Source organism: Sarcophilus harrisii, chromosome 2, assembly GCF_902635505.1.
Source record: "Sarcophilus harrisii chromosome 2, mSarHar1.11, whole genome shotgun sequence".
NCBI lineage: Eukaryota > Metazoa > Chordata > Mammalia > Dasyuromorphia > Dasyuridae > Sarcophilus > Sarcophilus harrisii.
Genome location: NC_045427.1, coordinates 614,169,635 through 614,187,709, shown reverse-complemented (window position 1 = coordinate 614,187,709; position 18,075 = coordinate 614,169,635). Strand labels below are relative to the sequence as shown.

Below are 18,075 nucleotides of genomic sequence, written 5' to 3'. Positions count from 1 at the left end.
AGCCATGGTTTGAGCTGGTATTTTGTTATCTCTGACATTTACTAGCTATGTGACCCCATGCTTTCTACCTCCGCTTGCTCACTTGTAAAATAAATATTCTGATTCTTGCGCTCCCTAAAATCGCAGAGCTATGAGCTCAAAATGAATCAACAATGTAATACGGCAGCCAAGAAAAACAAATGCGATGGGGCTGCATCGAGCGGCTTAGTGCACAGTGTGGGTGAACTCTGCCATTGCACTCTGCCAGGTTAGATGATCTCCACAGTATCGGGTTCACTTTTGGGTGGCACATTTTAGGAGAGGCATTTATAAGATGGCTGGCATCCAAAGAAGGGCAACTGGACAGTGGGGGCTTGAAGTTCACATCACATGACGGTGACCCAGTGAATTTCAATTTGGGAAGGGCTATCGTAAAGAAGAGAGGGCAATTAGTTCTTCTTGACTTCAGAGGGTAGAACTAGATATAGTGGGAAGAAACTCTAAAGAAACCAATTTAGACAAAGATGAGAGAGAAACAGGCAGATAGTTGGGATAAAGCAGAAGGGAATACATGTGTTTATATAGTTTCTATCTTTGCCAGGCACTATGCTAAGCATAACAGAAGGAGAAGGAGAAAGACAGACAGGTAGGCAGGTAGATAGATAAATAAATAGATAAGTACATAGAAAGGAGGGTGGATAGATGGATAGATAGATAGATAGATAGACAGACAGATAGATAGACAGATGGACGGACAGACAGACAGACAGACAGATAGATAGACAGATGGACAGACAGGTATGTAGGTAAATAGATGAGAGATAGAGAAATGATAGAAATCAGAGAAAGAGATAGAGAGATTGACTAAAGGATAGATATACAGATAGAGACAGTTTCCCTGTTGTAGAAAAACAGGGAACTAAATAGAGAAACAGGGCATTTATTAAATATTTTCTTTGTGTTAGATAGTGTACTAAAATGCTGGGGATACAAATAAAAGCAATCAAAATCATCCTTATTTTCAAGGCTATGTTTTAATGGAGAAAGACAATACATAGATAGGTGCTGAAAAGTTGGGAGGGAGGAGGGACAGAGGTAAGCTAGTGGAAGGAGATGGCAAAGAAAACACTGGAGCCGTGTCATGAAGCCTTAGGCTCTTCTCATAAGATAAAGCAAAAGCTCTATCACAGGCAGGGCATCCAGGATTTTAGTCTAAGTTTCCAGTGAGTTGGAGATTATTGAACAGCAGGGGCATGGAGAGAGGAGCTATTGTGAACATAACTTGGACTTGATTTAACAATCAGAGCTCCCCCCAAGTGGAATGGATGCACAGAAGTGGGTTCCCCTTCAAATAGAAGACAAGGAAAAGCTGGTTGGCTCTTTACTGGTTCTGTTGTAGAGGAGACTCACCATCAGGCGTGTGACCTCTGAAACCTTTTCCAACTCTGAGATTCAATGTAATCCCAGGTAGGCTTTGTAAACCTTAAAAATAGCATGGACCCTGTCACAATTCATTGTAGGATGGCCGTCTCCTAGTGAGGGGTTACAACATGTGTCTGGAAGAATTACCTTCAGAATTAACACATCACAAACCTGCTAGTGGGCAGCTAGCATCAGTCCTGAAGTCAAAAAGACTCATCCTTGTGATTTCAAATCTGGCCTCAGACACTTCCCATCTGTGTGACCCTGGGCAAGTCACTTTACCCTATTTTGTCTCAGTTTCCTCGTCTGTAAAATGAGCTGGAGAAGATTTTCCTTGCCAAGAAAATCCTAAATGGGGTCACAACATCAGACACAACTAAATAACAATGAAACTTTTCCAGTCCTATCAAATGCCCTAGCATACACATGTGTACATTTACATTATTGATACTACTTAATTACGATCCTCCACTAGTGTCTCACTGAAGCAGAGAAACACTCTGGGTTCTTGAATTTTAAACCTGAGAAACAGAGACTCCAGCAGCCCCAGCAGGTTAGAAAGGCTTAGTGAGCAGGTCCAGAAATGGACTGTGTGTCTGCCATCCAAGAGCAGCTTGGTCCAGCTTGGGGATCTCCATCACAGAAGTTTGGTCTCTAGAAAATGAACATTTTAGATTACAAGACATCTACAAAGGTCAGCTGCGATCTGCACAAGTGGAGGGAGGCAGTCTTAAGTCTTTTATAGTACTGAAATACAAGAGTCTTCTTATACCCATGTTGCCTCTCCTCATCACTTATTAGAATTATAGCCCACATGTATGGGATATCTCCCTGGAGGCTCTTTTCCCCCCATCTCCCAGGGATGATGAGAGAGAATCCTGCACTATATGGGAGCTTTAAACTCATTATCTTTCCCCCTTAAATCTGCCTTTCTTCTACATTTCCCCACCATGATTCTTCAGTCACTTAAGTTTCCCCTTCTTTACTATCATCTTCTTTGACCAATAGCCAAGTCTTGCAAATTCCATCTCTATAATATTTCTCATGGCAGCCCTTTTGTCCCTGTTCTTTCCTGGACTCCTGGAAGAGCCTCTTCCTAATTAGTCTCTTTCCCCCAGTTTTTCCCCTTTTTAAACCATACTCACAAAGCTGATCAAGTTACTCCTGTTCAAGCCAATCCCTAATGCCTCTGGGATACCATTAAAGTGCCCCAGCTTGGGGCTGGAATTCTTATTCTGTCTGGGTACAGCGTACCTTTTCTGGCAGAATTTCATAATTCTCTCCTTAGCGCCTCTATGTCACAGTCATATTGATCTAACTGTTGTCCCCAAACTCATTATTCCATCTCCCATCTCTATGCCTTTGTAAAACCTCATTCTTAATGGTTGGGTGCACTCTTTCGCTTCTAGAGTTGTTAGAAAATGGATTCATTTTCTTAATTATCCAAGACATTTCTTTCTTTTGGTGACAAAAGAAGAGCCACACCCCAAATACGCCAATTGCCACCATTTTTAAGGTCTTTTTTTTTTTTTATTAAAGCTTTTTATTTTCAAAACACATGCATGAAAGCAGCTAAATGGCACAGTGAGAGCACCAGCCCTGAAGTCAGGAGGATCTGAATTCAAATCCGGCCTTAGATACTTAATACTTCCTAGCTGTGTGACTCTGGGGAATTTAACCCCAATTGCCTCAGGAAAAAAAAAAAAAACATATGCATGGGGATAATTTTTCAACATTGGCCCTTACAAAATCTTGTGTTCCAAATTTTCCCCTCTTCCCCTAGATGGCAAGTAATCCAATATATGTTAAACATGTTAAAAAATATATGTTAAACCATATATATATATATAATATATATATATATATATCTTGCTGCATAAGAAAAATCAAATTAAAAAGGGAAAAAAATGAGAAAGAAAACAAAATGCAAGCAATCATAAAAAAGTTAAAAATACTATGTTGGATCTACATTCAGTTCCCACAGTCCTCTCTCTGTGTGTAGATGGCTCTCTTAGTCACAAGATCTATTGGAATGGCCTCAATAACCTCATTGTTGTAGAGCCACGTCCATCAGAATTAATCATTGTATAGTCTTGTTGTTGCCGTGTACAATGATCTCCTGGCTCTGCTCATTTCACTCAGCATCAGTTCATGTAAGTCTCTCTAGGACTTTCTGAAATCTTCCTGTTGGTCATTTCTTACAGAACAATAATATTCCATAACATTCCTATCCCACAATTTATCCAACCATTCTCCAACTGATGGGCATCCATTCAGTTTCCAGTTTCTAGTCACTACAAAGAGGGCTGCCACAAACATTCTTGCACATGTGGGTCCCTTTCCCTCCTTTAAGATCTCTTTGGGATATAAGCCCATTTAAGGTCATTTCTAAGCTAAGAAAAGGAAGTACAATTTAATCTCATGAGTGAACTGAGCAGACAATGTTCAAGTGAGGCCGGTTGAAAGTGAGGCTGAAAGACAATGGGGTAGTATAGAAAACAGGGTGCCTACAGTTGGAACATTTCAAGAACAAGTAACATATTGAAAGGAAAATTGATTCTAGCATATTGGGCACGTGTTGATCATTGCTCTGCCTAGAGACAAGGTTTCCCATGGGAAGGACAACTTTACCTACAGTCCCTTGGGATAGCAATGTTTCCTTGCCATAGTCCTTTACAGCAACATCAAGATCCACAGCTACAACAGAAAGTGCACCATCCTATTTCCATTGAAACTTATGCTTTTCTCAAGGCTCATCTCAGATGCTAAAGGAACCCTTTTGTGGTCTCACCCACGAGTTCATGGAGCCTCCCCTCCCCTCAATTACTCGCCATGTATTCGTCTATTAGATGCTTTAACCCTTCAGTAGGACGTTAGCTTCTTTGGGCCAGAGACTGTTTTGTCTTTATACTCCTAATACTTGGCACTGTGCCCCTCCCACAGGAGGCCCATCAATTTGTTGAATGGAATTAAGCGGTATGGGTTTGATTCTAAGGCTCCAAGTACCAAACGAGCTGACAAATCACTGGTCAGCTCCATAACAGGGCAGCTGCCAGGGCCCTCAGCAAGGTCACCCTCACCAGGAGAGAGAGCATAGTGACAGAGGCGGGCAGAAAGACGCTTAGAGCCAAGGCAAGGTTCATGGGAGCGGAGGGGAGCTCAAAGCTGTCTGGGTGAGAGTGTGGGTGGCTGGGCAAGGCCCAGCACCCCTGGCAGGGCTAGGGGTTAGACAGAGCTCACACACAAGGAATGAAAAGCTAAGTTTTGGACCCAGAGATCTTATTACATGCTGAGATTTCCTTCTCTGGGCTCATTTCCCACTCATTTCTGAGCAGATGTACTCCATGCTGGGCATCTGGGAGCTGCCAGCCCCTAGGCAGCTTCCCCCTCTCTCCCCAGCAATGTGAGAAATGGAGCCTGGGCAGCTGCCAGACACAATAGGAGTGGGGATGGGCTGAGAGAATGCACTCAGGATCCTTCCTCTCCAGCTATAGATTCCTCCACCCTTGATTTCCCATAGCCTCCAAACCTTAATTACAAAAGGGATCATTAACAGGAGTACTGAAAGATGGGGGGCAGGCATCCCCACCAGGACACGGGACCAAGGCAAAATTTCAAGCTAAAGACAATGGGTCCTGAGCCTCTGCACAAATTGTTTCCTGCCCCAGCCTGGAGGGAATCCTAATTTCCAGAAGTCACATTCTGGTGCCCCTACTTATTCTGTCTCCATTCCTTCCCAACTTTCCTCACTCCAGTCCTAGGACTGGATATTATTAGCAATATAATATTATTTAATAGATATTAATAATAATAATAGTTGATATTTATTACATAATTAGACTCCTTTTATACCCAGTGGGGAAAAAAAGGAGAGAGTGGGGAGCTTTTAGTCAAAAAGAACAAGGTTCAAATCCTGCTTCTGAGTGATACTGGCCAAATCTTGAACTTCTCTCTCTGTGCATAAAATAACTCTCTGAAGCTTACCTATTAAGTCAGAGGAGCTGTGATCTGAATTGATGGAAGCAACTCCCACACCATTTAGGCAGAAAAGGATTTTAATGTAACCTAATAAAGAGATAAAGTGACTTTGACTATAAAATATTAGACCATTAGAGTTGGAAGAAATTAGTCCAAGAGTACTTAAATTGAAGTCTATGAACCTGGGTTTTGTTGTTGTTTTGCTATTTTGTTAACTGCCTTTCAATGAAATTGTTTTTCTTTGCAATCATAGGAACTTTTGTCCTCAAGAGAAAAACTGGATCACGACTGCCAATTAGTCTACGTGACCTCTATGGCTGCCTCTTAATATTCTTGGGATTCCTGTAGTAGAAGAGAGATTGATCTAGACCCCAGCTTCTGTGGTTCATGACCCCATAGGGGGGTCTCCTAACTGAATATGAGGGTCATGAAATCATGATTTATTATCAGTAAATGTTTGATTTGTAAACTTATTTCATATACCTACACACCCAAGGTTCTATAAACATTTTTTAGGTGAAAAGAGATTGTGAGTGGAAAAAGTTTAAGAAGCCCTGGTCTAGATAACGCTGTAGGTTTCCAGCTGACACCGAGCCTATGATTCCAGCTGCTGATCCACACTCCGACTGAGCCACCTGCCAACCAGCCCATCACCAAGTCACGTCTCCCAGAGTCAAAGTCAACACTCTTGGGCATCAATAGTCAAATGGATGTGTGGTTGCCTCAACGGAGATGTTGCTACCAATAATGCAGGTGGCAACCATCCCCGCCTGGCCGTGATACATGTCTTTCCATGCATTCACAAGTGGGAGGCCACCCAACATGCTGAAGGCCTTTTAGCTCTCTCCTGACATTTCAAGGGCAGCCACAAAAATCTCAGCTCCCCACCGGCCTTCTCTAACCATGGAGCAGCCCCTCTTCTCCCACTGCCACTTGTTTTCTGTGATATTTTTTATTCTTGTTCTTCAGAGTCCCCCACTGGCTGTATGTGGAAACCTGCTCCGGTCCACTACAATTGTTGTGGAATGGGACTCCCAAGATCCTGGGGACCATGAGAAACCTCATCCATCAGACATTTACCAAATAGTTCCCTTCATCAGAATCAGCTTGTCAGCCCCAACTAGGAGACCCCTTGTATAAAGAGTCACTACTATTATATCTAAGCAGCCCTGAGTTTTCCCCTTCCCCTGGGCCAGGGCAGGGAGGGCAGGGAAGGGGTTCCTTGAGAGTTGTCCTAGGTACTAGCCAGCTGCTCATCTTTCCTTTCCCCCTCTCTCGAAGCAGCATCTGTCTCCCAGTTAGGGGTAATAGAATCATCCTCACTGCCGCCGTCTACACTGTTCACTCCCATCTCTCTGCCTAATTTGTTCCACCTTGAGGTGTCCTCTGCTCTCCTTGCTAATTCCTCCCCATCTTCGAAGCCCAACTCTCTCAAGAAGGTGACCTCTCCCCCTCCTGATCTCCTGGGTACCATTCATATGAGATTGGACAAATGTCATCCCGTTTGTGCATCATCCCCCAGCTATATTTCAGCCTCCATGAGGAATAGGATTGATTCCTATTCATCTCTGCATCCCCCACAGACCTCATGCATCCTGGGCAACTCAATATGAATATTGATTGATTTATGGATCAGTGCACTCCCTTTGGCCTCCATCTTTGGCTCAGCTCAGCTTCCTCTCCAGCAAACTAGTTTTCAGGTCCATCTTTCTCTACCATCACTTACTAACTCTGCCACATCCCTTCAATCATCCTCTGTGCCCAAAGCAACCTCTCACTGGCTGTTTCTCCTTTAAATCCTTCCTTCTACACTCTCTTATCTGGAGCATCTCCAGATTCATCATAATCTGACACAGAAATGTGGTCCCTAGAAAGGAGTATAGCAAGAAAACATCAGTGGCTCCTCACTCTGGAAATCTGCAGGTCCAAAAAATAAACAAATAAATGAATGAATGAATAAACAAAAAAATAAATAATATGAATGAATGAACAAACAAATAATATATAAATAAATGAATGAATTTTTTTTTTAAATCTGCTAGTCCTCCCTGGGAAAGTTTTGGAAAACTGGGGAAATACAATCTTCTAAGACACTGAGGCAAGTCACATTCTTAGACAGGAAAATCACCAAAACAAAATTTTATGTTTAAATTCTTTTAAACAAAATTTAAATTTAAACAAAATTCTGGATATGAAGAGCATTGGGTTCTAAGTCACAAAAATGTGTTCAAATTTAGGTTCTGCATTCATATTGTGATTGGGCCAATCCCCTTTTCTGAGCCTTGATCTCTTCACTTATAGAATGAGGGTTATACTCCTACTCGTTATGAGTTTGTTGTGAGTGCTTGGATATATGTAAGTTGTTTTTCTGCAAAATGCTGGTGTTCTGAAAATTCGATTGGGGTTGGGGGGAGGGGAAGGAATAAGAATAAAATAAAAGCAAGAGATAGCATTTATAAAGTTTTTATTTTCATTTTCTTAAAAATAACATCTTATTTACTTATATGTATGTGTATGTATTTGTTTCCTTAGCTTCTTAAGTATTAGGCAGATAAAGACACAAGGCTGTGTTCCCGAGGGGGGTGGGGGGGCACACGAGGAAGGGGGGGGGGCATCTGGGAAAGGGAAGGGAAAGAGGGGCTCTGTAAAGCTGATCCGCTGGATGCTTCAGTGCCCATTCAATGCACACACACATTCTAACACTTGGTTTTTCTTTTTTGTGATTTTTGTAAAAACATCTAAAATTACTGAGATATACAGTGTTAGCACTTAAATATACAGACTGAGATCCAAGCACTTGAACACAATTCTTAACTCTAAGGTCAGGTATTGCACATAAGACTGTTGGAATATGTTTCAGGCTAAAAGCAGGCCACTCCTCTTGGAAGTCAGGATTTTGTACAGCCAGCCCTCCTCAATCGCTAACCCTTGGTGGGGAAACTAGTCCATCCCAGGCCTTCCCAAATCCTCCCCAAGTAAGGTCCTAAGGGCCTAAGAGAAAGAGGCGGGGATGGATCTTTGACAGAAGCCTGATTTAAAAATGGGGGACACAGCTCCTCCATCCCCATACATGTGGGCCCCAAAGGGCCCACACGTGTGCATGGGACAGTCACACGCTCCTCCCTTTTCAAAACTCTCGAGCCTGGACCAAAAAGGGGAGCTGGGAGCCGTCCCTGTCTTGGGAAGGAAGGAGGGACAAAGTTTTTCCTGGGTATTTACCTCCTCTCATGTCCCACCAAGCCTTATCCTACCTCCTTGATATCTACCTGCTAAAGAGGCAAATGGCTGACTTTCACACCACCGTTTGGAGATCCTTTCAGTCCTGCCCCTGCGGCAGCCGCCTGAGAGGGTTTTCTGCCCTCCACCCTTGTTCCTTTGGGGGTCAAGGTCTCTCCCCGAGGGAAGCTCCCCTTACTCAGAGGCCTGGCAGCCAGATCACCAGATCAGGGTGACCCTCAGCTCCTCCCCACTCCAACTCATGGAGAAAGAAATTCCAGACAGGGGTTTGATTTGGAAACCTCTGGGAAGTAAAAGCCTGAGGCCTTCTCCAGCAGCCACTGGGAACCCCCACCCTGCCCACAGCAGGGAGGAATGCCCACCCTGCGGAAGCTCAGCTGAGAATTTGATGGGGGGAGCAGCAGGACCTCGGGGAGAAGGGTACTCCCAGCATCCAATGTGGCGCCTTTTTTCTAAAACATATTTACAAAGTTATATAAACGTGCACAACCAGAGAGAGACCCAGGACAAGCAGACATAGAGAGCACAAGCCTCCTCGGGGAGGGAGGAGGGAGACAGCGAGAAAAGGGGGACACAGGCCCTCCTGCCCTCTGACCCCTCCCTAGCCACTAGAACTAGGATTGAGGATGAAAGCAGTCGAGAGCAGGGTTTGGAGCGGGGTGGGAGGGGAGAGAGTTACTGCAACCCTAAAGACACTCGAGGGTCTCAGGTAACTCAGGGGACACATGAGTGGGCCCTCGGGAAATGTGGGGGTGGCAGGGGGACCTCAAATAAGCTTTCCCTGGACTTAGGGAGGGAATTGATTGAAGAAGGAGATGGGGGGAGAAGGTGGTATGGGGAAAGTGACAGCCAGGAGGGAAGAGGAGGATTCGGAAGGCAAGACACGTTTATTATCAGAGCCGAGCTACAGTGACCTTTCCTACGGTACTGCTGTGAGCACTTAGCCGGGATGACAGCGTTCAGAGCTTGACTCCTCCCAGGAGAGGAGGGAGTCCCTGGGCTGGGGGAGGAGGGATGTCAGGGAGGGTCTTTCAAAGCTGAGCTCAGCCCAAGCGACAGGATTTATAGGGAAAGTCAAAGGCAGGCAGCCCAGAGAGACATCTTCACAGGCCTCCCCTCCCTCCCACCCCCACAGCCTCGCGTGCCCATCACACACACACACACATTCACACACACTCACACATACTCAGCCTGGGGCCTCCACCACCCACACACTCACACGTGCCCTTAAAAACACACCCATAGACACACGTGCACAATGTCTGTGAGCACTGGGTGTCAGATGGTGAGGACATGAGCAGGGAGCCTTTTCTCATTAACAGGAAAATTCCTTCATACAGGGGAACCCAACATTGAGAAAAACTGAAGAAAAAGCCACAAGAGAACCAAGGTCCCCTGGGCCTGGTCTGTAAGTTGCCCTCAGAGGAGCCTGACCAAGGCCACCTTTCCCCACCAGCTCATTCTGGATGGCGAGGCACGCGGGAGGGACCTTGCCCCCTCCCTGACTCCCCCCTTCCCCTCCTCCCTCTGCTCTCCAATCTGCCCTATCCAAATGCTCAAACACCAAAAGCAGTTAATGGGAAGAAGCCTGGCCCTTTGGGGCTCCTGCCAAAGGAGAAGGCCGAGACTGCGGCCCATCATGGCCGCTGCCTCCGACAAGAGCCCCAGGTCTAACTAAGTAAGCCGCCTGCCCTCGCAGCTCTTCCCCACCTCCCAGAGTCCTTGGCTTCCTTCAGCTCCAGAATCGGCTCCTATGGTGCCAGTGGCCTCCCACCCTAGAACTGCTTTGCGTTCCCTGACCGAATGTGGAGTGTAGGCGCACATGCTGCTTCCCCCTCCCCCCGGTGAGCGTCGGACCCTGGCTTGTGGGCATCGTTGAGAGCCCAGCGCCTAGAGTGCCTAGCGGGTGCTTGACAATGGCTGCTGAACGAGCGGCTTGGGGGAGGGAGGATGAAGGTCCACAAAGGGCAAGGAAACGGAAGGCCTCCCTGCCGCCTACCACTGCCCGAGCCCTCTGGCCGTCTCTGAAGTTTGTTTCAAAAAGTCATTTCCAAACCTGACATGGGGTTGCCTGTTTCCGGGGTCCAGGAAAGGGGGAAATTCTGATAAAGGGCCAAGGAATCAGCGCAGAAAGCTCCAGGCAGTTTCCTTTCTCTCCCCTCAAGACGCGGCCTGCCCAGTGCCGCTTTGTGGGCCAGTTCTTGGGCAGGGACTGGGAGGGACCGAATGGCCCGCCCTGAGTCCCCCGAAGAAAGCGGTTCTGGCGTCAGGCCCCTGCCGATCCCGTAGGGAATCCCCGCTACGGGGAGAGGCAGCGCCCTCTGCGGCCTGGGCCCACAAGCAGGGCCGCTGCAGCGCCCACCCCAAAGGTCCTGGCCTTTCCGCTCTGCTGGGCTCCCGCCCTGCGCCCCTGGGTAGCATGCATGGGATCCGGGCCGCTCTGGGCCCAGCCTAGCAGGGGCCGTGGGCAAGCGCCCTAACCTCCCGAGGCCGGTCCCCTCCCCACGTCTCCCCCGCTGGGCGGGAGGGGCTCCGGCTTGCCAGAACCGCCCGAGGAAAGGACTGGCCCCTGGAGGCCCTTCTCCTTCCTTCTGGGCCCCCCTCTGGGGCCCCGCTCCGCCCTCCTCCCTCGCGGGTGAGCCCGGGGCCTCGCGCCAGCCCAGGAGGGGAAGGAGCCGGGCCTGGTACAACGGCGACTGCGGAGGGCTGAGGGACGCAAGGGAGGAGGGGGGCACAGGGCACTTCCGGGAGGAGGGAGGGATGCGGAGGGAGAAAGGCATCCCACCTCCACCCCGGGCAAGGTCGTGTTTAAAAAAAAAAAAAAAAAAAAAGACTATGAAGGCTGGAGGTGATTGGGCGGCTGTTTGCCAGGAGGGGCGTCACCCGTGGCCCCGCCCACAGCCGCAGGGCACGCACGCGCTCACTCTCTCACACGTCACCCTCCACACGCGTCCCGCACGCTCACTCGCACTCATCCGTCCCCCCCTGGAGTCAAGCTACGTTGCACTGAGTTTCTGACCGGCCCTAGGCCGCCCTGCTCCGCCCGGCTCCCTGCTGCGCCTTCCCTCCCGGCTGTCGGTCCCCAGCATCCCCCTCCGCCGGCCTCCCTCGCTGGGCCTCTACCAGATGTAGCCTCCGTCATCTGCCTCTCCCGCCTCGCCCTCCTCCTCCTCGGCTTCCTCGCCGGCCTCCTCCGCCTCCTTCTCCTCCTCGTCCTCCCAGCCGACGCCGCTGCCGAAGTCCCCGGAGAACCCGACGATGTCGTCTGGGGGGGACAGCAGAGGGCACAGCTAGAACGGGGGTCCCGCCTCGTAGGGGGCCGCGAGCCTCCTCCTCTAGAAAGCCCGCCCAGCCCGGGGGGAAGGGCACGGGGGCGGGCGGGCGGCCCCTCCTCCCCGGGGCCCCGCTTACCGCAGTCCGGGCTCCCGTGCATCCGGGTTCCCGTCAGCTCCTGCCCCACCTGGTCCACACACCAGCAGTCGCCGCTGCTCTGGTCGCACTGCATCTTCCTGTAGTAGCCGTCCTCGTCGCAGCTGGGGATGAAGATGCCTGGGGGGCGGGGGCCACAAGCGTCAGCGCGGCGGGCGCGGAGGCCCCGGGGCCGGGGGCAGACCCGACAGGAACCACGGCTGTGTGCCGGGCCGCCCGTGGGGGGCTCCCTTCTGTGGGAGGGGGCCGCGTCCCCTCAAGCCCAGGGGGAACGGACGCAGATGACGCCTCGCCGTGCGGGGGAGGGCAGCCCCTGGTGGACAGCAAGGCCGAGCCGAGCCCGGGAAACCCCGCGGGGGACCCTGCGGAACTCGGGGCGGCCCGCGAAGAGCCCGGAGGAGCAGCCAGAGAACCTGGGCCTCCTAGTCATAGCCAAGAGCCTCCGGGGCTCTCCCGGGTGCGCCTTCGTAGTCCTCCCAAGTCACTTAGCTCTGCCTCAGCTTCCCCAGCTGTGAAATGGGATCGTGCTACTTGTGGCACAGCCACAAAACTGAGAAATGCTTGTTCCGGGCCCCTCCCTATGCAGAGGCTGCTCATCCTTCGGAATCACGATCATAGCCAGGCGCCTCGGGCCTCTCCCAGTCCTGGGCCTGCTGGGCACCGTAAGGAGAGTAATCTTCCCCAAAGGGCCCCACCCCCGAGCCAGGAGGCCAGAGGCGGGCCCGCACGAAGGGAGACCTGGGACCAATCACTTCTGTAGAAAGCCAGAGTGGAGTCGGTGGAGGGCGCTTCCCCGGCCTGGGAGCCGGGAGCTTCTTTCTTGTTAAGGAGAGACTTTGGCAGCAGATGCGCGCGCATTTGGCGTCCTTTGCAGGCCTGCCTCGTTGTGCGCATTTACAAGCCTCCTTCGGAGAAGGGAGCGGGGTCCCAGGCACCAAGAAGGTTAAAAGCCCCGCGTGGGTGACTGATCATGAGAGAGGTTTTGCGTCTCCTGGTAGGCTCGCTGACAATTAAAAAGCTCCAAGAGACATAGCTTCTGGGTGATTTAATCATTGTAGTTAATAAGGCCAGCACGTTATGAATAAAAAGGACGGTCATTTGGCCTTCTCTCTGAGACCACGGGCAATCACGGTGACAGCTGAGATTATATGTTCTTTAGGAAGAGAACTGGCGATTCTCCCTGACTGGCTAACACAGTGGGAGGTGGGCTATAGCCATCAAAATGAAGGCTGGGGGGGGGGGGGGGGACCCAGACACTATCTCTATACCCAGACCAGCTCCGGGGCCGCCCAAGCCTGGGCAGGAGAAGTGGTGCTCCCAGGGTGAGTCCTTCAGTGTCCTTCAAGAAGCTGAACTTTTCAAATCAGGACTTCAGGAGAAGGGGAGAAATCCAGCTCTCCCCACGTTATTGGCTATTCATAATCATTTCGATTGTTATTTTGCTCACTTTTCTGAGGAGAAAGCTACATCTAAAGGAGATAAAATGACTTGCTCAGTCTTACAGAACTGGTCAATATGAAGCTGTATCTGAGCCCCAGGGGTTCCCTGTTAACCTGAAGGCAGAATATGAATCTTGGTTGACCCCTAAGGCAATATTTCACAGTCAGACCCCTCTCTGCTGACATTCTGTTCCAGTTTCCTCACTATTCCTAAAACCAGCAATTTTTCTGCCACCTCCTACCTCATCCAATTGAGCAGAGGGGAGCTCTACACACCTAAAAGGACTACAAAAATGGGATCGCATCCTCAATATGCCCATTTCACAGGGGAGGAAACTGAGGCAGAAGTGAAGGGCCGCATTAGAAGGGCGTCCAGGCCCACTGCACCACCAGCAGCCTGTATGAGGCCTGTTTCTTATCTAACCAATTCAACCTGGTTTCCTACAACTGTGAACCTCTCATCAGGTCAGTCATCTGACCATCCCCTGCTCGTTCTGACTCACTTCTACCTTTGCCATACAGCACCCTAGAACATGCTCTCCCGTGTTCCCGTCCCTTCCAGCAAAGGAGCTGGGCCTGGAGGCAAGAAGACCCAAGTTCTTGCCTCAGACACTTAATAGCCGTGTGATTCTAGGCAAGTCTTAACTCTGCCTCAGCTTCCCCAACTGTAATATGGGATCGTGATACCTCATAGAATTGCTATAAGAATCAAATGAAATTATTTTTGTAGCATATGTAGCACAATTAAGAAATGTTTATTCCCTTCCCTTTCTCTATTCAAATGCTATTTGTCCTTCAGAGCTGAGTTCAAGCCTTCCATCAAATCAACTCCAGTCCCTCCATTCCACGGTGATCTCCGATTTCAGTCATAACTGACTCTCTCTGACCCTATTTGGGGTTTTCTTGGCTACAATAGTGGAGAGGCTGGCCATTCCCTTCTCCAGCCCATTTGACAGAGAAGGAAACTGAGACAAAGAGGGTGAAGTGACTCCCCAGGGTCACCCAGCCACTAAGTGTCTGAGACAAGGATTAAACTCAGATCTTTCTCTATCGAGCCATCTAGCTGCCCCTACTGCACTTTGCAGCATTTAATTCATTTCCCCATATTATCATCTCAATTAGATTAGACACTCATAAAAGGCAGACACTGACCACATTTTATACATTCACTCTTTGTTCCCCAGCCTGAGTTAAATGCCCAGCATGTTCCCAATACTCATTAACTGGCTGGGGCTACCTCCCCTCCCACAGACTTCCTTCCAGCCCCACCTGAGGGACCCAGGCCATAGTCTCTTGTCCACCCGCCATTCACGTTTCCTTCTGAGGAGTCTCCTTCCTGCTAGGTACTCACCAGGTTTCTTTTTAGCTGCCTCCTGGATCTGAATCCTCTCCAGTTCAGCCAGGCAGGGGGGTTCTGAAGATGACATAGAACATACCAACTGACTAATCAATGGCCATATTTAAAGCACTTACTATGTGCTAGACCCCATAAGGTATGGGGAGGGGGAGGAGAACAGCCCTATAAAAAGTGGGATGTTGTCGTCGATGAAGCTAATAAATAATAACAATAACAACACAGACTCTGCTTTTGTGGATGATAGCAGCTATCATTTGTGTAGCCCTTACTAAGGACTAATCATTGAGTGAAGGGCTTTAACCAGTTCTCTCACTTGAGCCTCACAACAGGATCAGGTAATGGTGGGTGCTGTGAGAATCGTCACTGAGGAGACTGAGGCAAACCTGCCCACAGTCACACAGCTAGTAAGAGTCTGAGGTTAAATCTCAACTCAAGCCCAGCACTCTGTCGGCTGCACATGCCAGATCATTAGGAAAGAGTACGGATTCCCTTCCTCTGGCCCTCATGGAAGTCTGAAAGGGAAAGAGACCACCTAACGACTGGCCAGGCTGGCAAATGCTTTGTCTCTGCAGCATCTGCAGGCTGGGCTGGGTAAGGGCATGGTTTCCACCCTTTGACTGCTGGTGGCCCCTTTCCTTGCTCCCACCCTCACAGCTGGGGCTCCCCAAGGGCAAGGCACCAAAGGCAAAGGGCCTACGCACTCTCCCTCCAGAAGCAGAAACACCACTCGGCAGTGGAGACGCGGCCGTCCTTGTAGGTGTCACAGGAGTTGAAGAAGGGACGGATGCAGATCTCATACTTGTCCAGGTTGATGGCCGCTAGCTCAGACTGGTCCAGGAAGAGATCGTTGCTCGTGTCCAGCTTGGAGAACATCCAACCGATAGAATCCTTACAGCTGGCCCCCAGGCTCTTGTCCAGGACTGGGGAGAAAAGGGATGTGTGCACTTAGGGTTTGGGGTGTGTTGTGGTTGGCCCCTGCAGCCTCCTGCTGACCCTATCTCCACTCATACCCCTCCACGTGCTCTCCACGTCCTCCCTGAGATCTCCCAAGCTTATTAAATGCCTCCTACCCTCTCCCGTTTACCTGTGATGGGCACGGCTTAAACACAGTCTGGAAATCATCCAAAAGGCTTACTCCATCTATCTACCCACCTCAAGAAAGCACTCCTCCTACCTGTACAAAAGCCATGGGCCCTCTTGCTTCTGTTCCAGGTTTGCAAATTCTTGCAGGTTTTTATATCTATTAAGTCTTTTGATTTCACAACAACCCTGAGAAGTAAATGCTGCTACATTTGTTCCCATTTTACAGATGAGTAAATTAAGGGTCAGAAAGGTTAAACATAACCTATTTACATACTGTCATCGATCAGTCATTTCTTACTCTTCATGACCCCGTTTGGGGTTTCCTTGGCAAAGATAATGGAATCATTTGTCATTTCCTTTTCCAGCTCATTTTACATATGAGAAAACTGAGGCACACAGGGTTAAGTGATTTGCCCAGGATCACATAGCTAGGAAGTGTCTTGAGGGAGATTTGAACTCACAAGGATAAGTCTTCTTGATTTCCTAGCCTAGCTCTATCTACTGCACTACTTACTCTGAGCCAGGAACTGTGCAAGGTGCTTTAGAAATACATTTGCTCTTAACAACCAACTCAGGGAAGTAGATGCTGATATTATACCCATTTCACAGATAAAGAAACTGAGAGTCAGAGAGGCAAGTGGCTTGTCCAGGGTGGTACAACTGGTAAGTATCTGAGGCAGAAGCCAAGCCCAGGCTATTCTGACTAAATTCAGCAAACGTTGAAGAAAATGGTTTACTCTGCTTGGTCACCGTTTCATTGTATAATTCTCCCCAGGAGTTGAGCCATCTCCCTCCAGCCCAACTGAAACCTCCCTCCTTTTATTACCAGATTGGTGTTTTTCTCTGGGAACTTGAAATGGCAGCCCAGGGAAGCAAGGGAAAGGGGAGGTGAAGCCTCATCCCCCAGGCCCTACAGGATGCTCCCAAGGTCTCCTTCCATCCATCCTATCTGATCCCATCCCATCCCCATCCAGTCCCTCTTCTGTTCCCATCCTGTTCCATCCAGTGTCATCCCCATCCAGTCCCTTTCCATCCCCATCCTGTCTCCATCCTGCCCCCATCCTGTCCCTGTCTCATCCCCATCCTATCCTGTCCCCGTCACCGTCCCCAACCCATCCCGATCTGGTCCGTACCTCCCACAGGGTTGGCTCCAGCACTGGCCGTGCCATTCTGTTTGGAGTTTTCATGAAGGAGCTGGAACCAGTCCCGCAGCCGGTCCCCCAGATCCGCCAGATCCTGCCCCGTACAGGTTTCTGCAGCCAACATAGCATGTGAGGAGTGGGTGGGTGGGGATGGGAAGGGAGCCCCAATGGACATTGCCAGCAAGGGCTCTCTGCCCCAAGGCCAAAAGGGGCAGGAAGAGCAATGACGGTCAAGGGGAGCACCCACTGGGAGCGGCTGGGAAATGGGAAAGCCAGGTCTCTCCCTGCCCGCTTTCCTAGCCCCCACAATGCCTCTCCAGTCCTGGACGTCATCCATCACCAGTCCTGTATCCTCCTTCCTGGTGTTAAAAATAATAACAATAACCACTCAGGATTTTAGCCTTCCAGCCCCTACAGTTGTGCTCCTCCACGTCTCCTTTCCAGAAACCTAGAAAGTAAAAGCTGAGGGCCTGCCTTCTCATTCTGTGTTCATGCCCGTCTGCCTGAATGTGGGGCTCCTGAAGCTTCCCGAGGCCCTCCCCCAGAGCCCAGAGTGAAAATCTCAGCAGGGCAGAGGCAGATTCAACAGGAGAGGAGGTGGAGAGACAGAGGTCCCAGAAGCTCCCAGGCTGGAGAGGCCCTGGGGGTCTGGCAGGCTCCGAGTTCTCAGAGAGGGGAAGCCCAGACCATCGGATCCATAAGGGAGCACAGCAGGCAGCATCCGGAAGGCGGGCCACAGCAAAGGGCTTAGGGGTTACAGGGTAACCCTCAGGTCAGCACCATGAGACAAGGCCCCTGTTCCCTGGGGCTGCTTATAGGTCCGTCCTTACCTTCCTTCTCCTGGTGTCACTGCTTATCTGCCCTCCTGCTTCCTACAATTCCTCATCCCCTTCCATCATTTTTTTGGCTGGTCCTGGATCCTTCCCACCCCAGAGAAGGCTCAAATAGCCCTTGGCTTCAGGACTGGAGAAAGTGGATTCTGCCCCTCTCTCCAGGGTGAGCCCGAGGC

The 18,075-nt window shown here is 49.7% G+C and overlaps 1 protein-coding gene across 1 annotated transcript in view; it reads right to left on the bottom strand.

The window, feature by feature from the left end:
* Positions 1-11,132: 11,132 nt before the first annotated feature.
* Positions 11,133-18,075, bottom strand: part of SPOCK2 (SPARC (osteonectin), cwcv and kazal like domains proteoglycan 2) — a 31,063-nt gene continuing 24,120 nt past the window's right edge. The window contains exons 7-11 of the mRNA XM_031956543.1: positions 17,058-17,177; positions 15,543-15,761; positions 14,836-14,898; positions 12,028-12,165; positions 11,133-11,881 (exon numbers count right to left, since the gene is read on the bottom strand). Coding sequence (XP_031812403.1) covers positions 11,736-11,881; positions 12,028-12,165; positions 14,836-14,898; positions 15,543-15,761; positions 17,058-17,177 — 686 coding nt within the window. The 3' untranslated portion in view covers positions 11,133-11,735. The remainder of the gene's footprint in view (positions 11,882-12,027; positions 12,166-14,835; positions 14,899-15,542; positions 15,762-17,057; positions 17,178-18,075) is intronic.